The sequence below is a fragment of the Muntiacus reevesi genome, chromosome 3 (assembly GCF_963930625.1).
Source record: "Muntiacus reevesi chromosome 3, mMunRee1.1, whole genome shotgun sequence".
Taxonomy (NCBI): Eukaryota; Metazoa; Chordata; class Mammalia; order Artiodactyla; family Cervidae; genus Muntiacus; species Muntiacus reevesi.
The window spans coordinates 201,206,632-201,213,428 of record NC_089251.1 but is presented as its reverse complement, the minus strand read 5'-3'; the positions used below and the strand labels follow the sequence as shown (position 1 = coordinate 201,213,428).

At 59.3% G+C, this 6,797-nt stretch overlaps 1 protein-coding gene across 1 annotated transcript; it reads left to right on the top strand.

The window, feature by feature from the left end:
- Positions 1 to 526: 526 nt before the first annotated feature.
- INHBB (inhibin subunit beta B) lies at positions 527 to 6,211 on the top strand. Its single transcript, XM_065931371.1, has 2 exons — positions 527 to 1,082; positions 3,557 to 6,211. Exons 1-2 carry the CDS (start codon positions 632 to 634, stop codon positions 4,330 to 4,332), a joined length of 1,227 nt encoding a protein of 408 aa, XP_065787443.1. The 5' UTR covers positions 527 to 631; the 3' UTR covers positions 4,333 to 6,211.
- Positions 6,212 to 6,797: the final 586 nt, after the last annotated feature.

Below are 6,797 nucleotides of genomic sequence, written 5' to 3'. Positions count from 1 at the left end.
ACCGCACTCACTCCGCTGTCCGCCCGCCAACCCGCGGAGAGGACTACCCGCCCGTCGCCACCGCCCGCGGCCCTTCCTCGGTGCTAGGCGGCGAGGGCGAGGACGAGGCGCTCAGGTGCGAGCGCGGGGCCCCGCCGCAGCGCCCGCCGCAGCGCCGCGCCAAGCCGCGCCCGGCTCCGCTCTGGGGGCTCGGGCGCCTTCGCTTCCGTCTCGCCCAAGTTGCGTCGACCGGCCCTTTTGCCACCTTCCCCGCCCGGCCGCCAAGCCGCCGCTGCCGCTGCTTTCGCTTCACCCGAGCGGGGGCAGCGGGGCCCCGACGCGGAGAGGATGGGGGTAAAGCTGCGGATGCCGAGGCGCCCCGAGACGCCCGTGCGGCAGTAACCCTCCGGCCCTTGCCTCACCCAGGGAGCCTCTCCGGCCCCCCGCGGCCCACGGCGCCCCTTCCCCGCCGCGCGGGAACCCCCGCGGCCCGACCGGGCCCCCTCCCCCTGTGAGCCGGCTGCGGCCCTCCCGGCGGGCGGGCGGAGGCCCGGGCGGGGGCGGGGCGGGGCGGCGCGCCGGGAGCCGTGAGCCGCCCTGCGCTCGGCTCGGCTCGCCTCGCGGCGGGCGCCCTCGTCGCCAGCGGCGCACCATGGACGGGCTGCCCGGTCGGGCGCTGGGGGCCGCCTGCCTTTTGATGCTGGCGGTCGGCTGGCTGGGGCCCGGGGTCTGGGGCTCGCCCACGCCCCCGCCGTCACCCGCCGCGCCGCAACCGCCCCCGCCGCCGCCCGGAGCCCCCGGCGGCTCGCAGGACACCTGCACGTCGTGCGGCGGCTTCCGGCGGCCGGAGGAGCTGGGCCGGGTAGACGGCGACTTCCTGGAGGCGGTGAAGCGGCACATCTTGAACCGCCTGCAGATGCGGGGCCGGCCCAACATCACACACGCCGTGCCCAAGGCCGCCATGGTCACGGCCCTGCGCAAGCTGCACGCGGGCAAGGTGCGCGAGGACGGCCGGGTGGAGATCCCGCACCTCGACGGCCACGCCAGCCCGGGCGCCGACGGCCAGGAGCGCGTCTCCGAGATCATCAGCTTCGCCGAGACAGGTGGGTCGGTCCCTCGAGCGGCCCTCGCTACCTCCTCCACCCGCTTCTCTTCGCTGACTCTGGCCGCCGCCGCCGCAGCCCGCGCGCCTTAGGGGAAACCCGGACTGCTGGCTGGGCCCGCTCGCCTCCGGCCCTGTGCGCTCCGTCCGGGTTGCGGTCCTCTTCTCCAAGGCAGCAACCCCTTCCTAACTCCCCTGTCCCCGCCGAGGAGCGCTCTGCCCTCCACCCCTGCTCTCCGAAACGGGCCCCAGCGCCTCTGGGCGCGCGTCCCCCTCCCGGCGGACGCGTGCGGCCCTGGCTCCGCAGGCACTCGCTTGGTGATTGCTTAATGTTTTTGTTTCCCACGATCGGAGTGTAGGCTTAGCAGTATAGCTGGAGATGTGTGTGCTTGTTGATGTCCGTGGGCCGGAGGAGTATGTGTATGTGTGTGTGACTGTGTGTGTGTGTGTGTGTGTGTGTGTGTGTGTGTGCCTGCGTGAGAGGCCCCTGGGGCCGCTTCCATCGCCGGGCGGCGTGGGCTTGCCAGGATTGCTGAAGCTTCGCTGGGGAGAGCTAGGCAACCTCTCTTCCGATTGTGTGGGCACCGGAATCGGTGGAAGGCAGGCTTCTCAACAGGTCCCATCATTTACGCAGAGAAAGGCTGCCGCTCAGGGGGCAGCCCCGTGCCTCTCGGCTTGCTTGAGAGCTGAGGCAGCTCCCTGGCTTTAGAGCCAGCAGAGTTCCTAGTTAACAAAGGGTCGGAGTCCTTTCTGGAATGTTCCTCCGGCCATATAGTGCAAATTTTTACCACTGAATGTAAAAATCAAGCGAGGAAAAACATCTTTCGAACTTTAAAAAAGGGAGAAAAATGTGCTCGCGCTGAAATGCTGCAAGTGCTTTCGGCTCTGCTGTCCTTTTCAGGACTTGAATGAGCCAGGCTGGCTTTTGTGCCTGGAGCTCAGCCCCGTTTGTGCAGAGGGACTGCCGAGAAGGTCGCAGGGGGAAGCTTGGGTTTGAGCAGGGCAGGGTGGGCAGGGAGTCTTGGGGGGGGGGTTGTTGGTGGCAGTCGTGTCCCCAGGCTGCAAATGCCTCCCCCCAACCTCCAAGGCAGCGGGCAGACTGTGCAGGTGCCGCCTGGGGATGAAAAGGGATGAAAAGTTTTGCATGGCCGGGTGTAGAGAAAAGCAGAGACAATCAGGGCTGGTTTGTGCTTAGAAAGAAATGCATTGCCATTTTAGCTGTCCGACAGAGTCAGGGGAATCTGGACATGCAATTAGAGAGCTTGGATTAAAAGGTGCTTTGGGGCCCAGAGCAGAAATGTGATTCTGGAAGGTCGAGGAGGCCTTTTGGTCCCGGTGGCACAAAATGACAGCGGGGGCTGTTATATTTCTGGTCGGTTCCACGGAGCCAGCTCTTTGACTTATAAATAACAGATTCAGGTCACAGGCAGCTCGTCCAAGACCAGCTTTTAAGGCTGCACTTTCCCCCATTTCAAAGTCAGATGTCAGTGTTATTAGAGGAGCCAGGCGAGGCCTGAGGAGGGGGCTGGGAGGGGGGCAGTGGTAGAAGGTTTGATAAAACCAGCCGAGGCCACACAGTTGGCTTATTTGTTCTTCCTGGAGGGGAAAGAAAAAAAAAAAAGTAGGGATTGTCAGAGAGCAGGGTCACTGAAATGTAGGATGAGAGAGGATTCCTCTCTCAGTTGGCATGGCCTCTCTTCTTGTTGAGCTGAATTATTGAGACAACTAATAAACCAATTCTCCTTATCCATGGAGACTTCAAATGTGCCATTCACGGAGAGCCAGTGTCTCATGAAAGGGGTGGACTTCAAGTTTCAAGACTGAGTGCCCTGTCCCTTGGAAGTACTCGGAAGCAAATGCTGCACTTTGCAGCCTGCAAAGCACACGTTCCAGTGTCAGAAATCTGAGCAGAGCTGGCTTGTTTGCAGTGGAGGTTCCACTGGGGGTTGGATCAGATCATGCTTAGGTAAACACTGGAAAGAGGCTGTAGGTGGCTCAGCTGGATTTTGCAATGCCCTAAGTTAACCAAAAAAAAAAAAAAAAAAAGAAAGAACCCAAACTCTGCTAAAACAACCCACCCCAAATCCTTAGTGAGACCCTGGTTTTGTTTTTCAGATTTCACAGATACCCATAACAACTTGTTAAGATCTTGGCCTCCTGACAAGTTCCTCCGTTGAGCTTTGAGGCCTGACAGCCTGTCTCCAGGGAACCCTGGCCTGGGAGAGGTGAGGCTGGCTTTCTAGGCCCGGGCCCTCCAGCTCCAACCTGGTCCGGGCTTCTCGTTAGGAAACAATTTTCCCTGCCTCTCCCAGGTTACCGTTGGAGGCCGCGGCCCCAGGAGTGGTATTTCTGGTCAGGACGGTCCTCCAGCTGCTCGGCCAGGGCCCGGTCCAGCGTCCTGCGGCAGAATGTGTTTCCTGCAGTGCCTGCTGTTCTCCTTGATCTAACTTGGCCCGTTCTCTCGCTTTTCCGCAGATGGCCTGGCCTCTTCCCGGGTCCGCCTGTACTTCTTCATCTCCAACGAAGGCAACCAGAACCTGTTTGTGGTGCAGGCCAGCCTGTGGCTCTACCTGAAGCTGCTGCCCTACGTCCTGGAGAAGGGCGGCCGGCGGAAGGTGCGGGTCAAGGTGTACTTCCAGGAGCAGGGCCCTGGCGACCGCTGGGCCGCGGTGGAGAAGCGCGTGGACCTCAAGCGCAGCGGCTGGCACACCTTCCCGCTCACCGAACCCATCCAGGCCCTGTTCTCGCGGGGCGAGCGGCGTCTCAGCCTGGACGTGCAGTGCGATGGCTGCCGGGAGCTGGCCGTGGTGCCCGTGTTCGTGGACCCGGGCGAGGAGTCGCACCGGCCCTTCGTGGTGGTGCAGGCGCGGCTGGGCGACAGCAGGCACCGCATCCGCAAGCGGGGCCTGGAGTGCGACGGGCGGACCAACCTGTGCTGCCGGCAGCAGTTCTTCATCGACTTCCGCCTCATCGGCTGGAACGACTGGATCATTGCGCCCAGCGGCTACTACGGGAATTACTGCGAGGGCAGCTGCCCCGCCTACCTGGCGGGGGTGCCGGGCTCGGCCTCCTCCTTCCACACGGCCGTGGTGAACCAGTACCGCATGCGGGGGCTGAACCCGGGCGCCGTGAACTCCTGCTGCATCCCCACCAAGCTGAGCACCATGTCCATGCTCTACTTCGACGACGAGTACAACATCGTCAAGCGGGACGTGCCCAACATGATCGTGGAGGAGTGCGGCTGCGCATGAGGACGCGGCTCCGGCGGGGCCCGGGGCCGGGGCGTGGCACGCGGAGCGCGGTGATGCCCGGGGGGCGCCCGGGGCCGGCCCGAGATCTCCTCCTGCCTCCTCCTCCAGCAATCTGTCAAAAGCCGAGGGAGAGCCCTCCACGGACACGAAGGACTGAGTGCACACGCAGGCGCGCGCAGCCAGACGCATCCTGCCGCCCACATGGCAGCCTCCGGGATCCCGGCGAGTGTCTGCGGTGACAAATGGCAGCCCAGCCACAAATGCCTGTCACTCGGAGAGAATGGGGTGAGCAGCCACCGTCCCCCCCACGCCCCCCCAGCTGGCCTGGCCACTCTGAATCGCGCCTTCCGAGCACAGAGAAAAGCACAAAGACAAGAGACAGAGGGAGAGAGAGCGAGCGAACCCGGAGCTTGGAGAGAGCAGCAGATGGGCGGTGGGGAGCAGGCAGCCTGCAGAGGGCCGTGTGTCCCCCTTTGCCCGTGTGAGGCCCCCGGGGTCCCCACATCTCTTGGCTCCAACGTGTGGGCTTGCTCCCCTGGCCTGGGATCCTTCCTGCGGCGGGGAGCCGGGCAGCCTGTCCTTTCCCATGCTTGGAGAGGCAGGCCCCAATAGGCTGCCACCTGCCAGAGACCCGAGACCGTGGAGCTGTGGGAGTGACCGTTTGACTGTCCCTTGGGGCCCTGGTGTGACTTCTATGTGTGTGTGTTTTGGGGGTGGGGAGGGAGGGAGAGGAGAAGGGTCTTAATTTGATGCTTTAACTGATCACTAGCAGTTGAATGGTCATTCATTCCGGTTGTGTAATTGAAAAGGGACTTTTCTACCAGGTCTGACCTTTTAAGTTAAAATCTGAATTGTTCCAAGTGGAACAAAAAAAGTTGCAATCTGTGCCCTTCCCTGGGGAGACTCCTCTAGAACTGGTTAGGGAGGGGTGGAAATGACTCTTAGGCAAGGGGAGGGTGAGCTCTTCGAAGGAGGGAAAGGTGGGGTGAAGGCATTCTGGAGATGCTCGCTGGGGTGGGGTTGCCCCTTCTGCAGGGGTTGAGGGAGGGGAGCAGTTGAACGGGTCTGGGGAAAGGGGGAGGCTTTCAGCTGCTTTGCAAAAGTGGCCCATGTGGGCTCTGGCCACCAGAGCCAGCCACGAATGTGGCCCCTACCTGCTCGCCCGCCCCCGCTCCTAGCACTTGCACACCCGCCTGAACGCACATGATACAACCCTTGCCCATCCGCGTGTATCCAGAAGTGGCCCTTGGCAGAGCATTGAGCTCACCCCAGAGGTCCAAGTGCCATGTGAACTATGCAATTTAAAGGGTTGACCCACACTAGATGTAACTGGACTCGTACGACTCTTTTTATATTTTTTTATACTTGAAATGAAATCCTTTGCTTCTTTTTTAAGCGAATGATTGCTTTTAATGTTTGCACTGATTTAGTTGCATGATTAGTCAGAAACTGCCATTTGAAAAAAGAAGTTATTTTTATAGCAGCGAAAAAAAATACAGTTAAATGTATTATACATAATTTTGGAACCAAAGAGGCCAACAGATCAGTTTTAATTTTTATTAGATGGTGAGGCCATCTTTATGAGGTGGACGTTCTGAACAATCCCTTGAGTGGCCTGCCAATGTTTCAGGGTATACATGGATTTTGTTTATTCAGTTTGATGTGTCTTTTCTATCCTCACACACCCAGAAGCTAGAGTAAAAGCGACAATGGTAGAATGCAGGTGTGTATCCTTAAATCCCCATCTTTATGTTTATTTAATAAAGCTCCCCTTAGGTTCTGTTTCATAATAATTTAAAACCAAACAATTTTTCCCGTAGACTTGCTGTTAAAGTATTTTACATTTGTGTACAGTTGAAGGAAATAAAAGATGGAGTGCCACGGGCTTCCTGCCTTGCGTGATGTCTGGGGTGGTGGGCTCCGGGCTGGAGGGGGCAGCTGGGGGAGGGCGAGTCCAGGTGTCCGACTTTGAAGCCAGCGCCTCCCTGGGCCGCACCCGGCACTCTTTTGAGTCCTTGCCACAAGCTCGGATGTCAGGCAGAGTCTAGGAAAAATGGCAGGAGATCAAAATGAAGGACAATTAGCAAATTCATGAATTACACATTTGTTTACCCTTCTAGTCCCAAGACTAATTATGTTGCACCAGGGCCGAGTCTATTACCATTTGAAAGTGCCAGTGAAGCCCCCTGTCCCTGGGAGGAAATATGAAACCTGAGAGGTTGAAGGCCACCTGACCCCATGCCCATCTCCGTTTATTAATAGAGATGACTGCAACCGGGAAGAGGTTAACATCTTGGAATGGAAGCCAGAAGCAAGGCTTCCAGCTATCCTGAGGATGCCAGTTGTCCTTTTGCTGTGGGGATTTTTGCAGGTGGTAGATTGGGTGGCGGTAATAGTAACACATGCCTAATTACAGTTGAAGGGATTCCTGGAGATACCCACTGGATGGTGTTATCAGGCAACAC

What these genes read in the sequence shown, in the direction of transcription:
- INHBB (XM_065931371.1), top strand. Translation starts at nt 632, where the DNA reads ATGGACGGGCTGCCCGGTCGGGCGCTGGGGGCCGCCTGCCTTTTGATG. An exon ending in CATCAGCTTCGCCGAGACAG is followed by an intron (nt 1,083 to 3,556) that starts GTGGGTCGGTCC and finishes GCTTTTCCGCAG; the next exon opens with ATGGCCTGGCCTCTTCCCGG.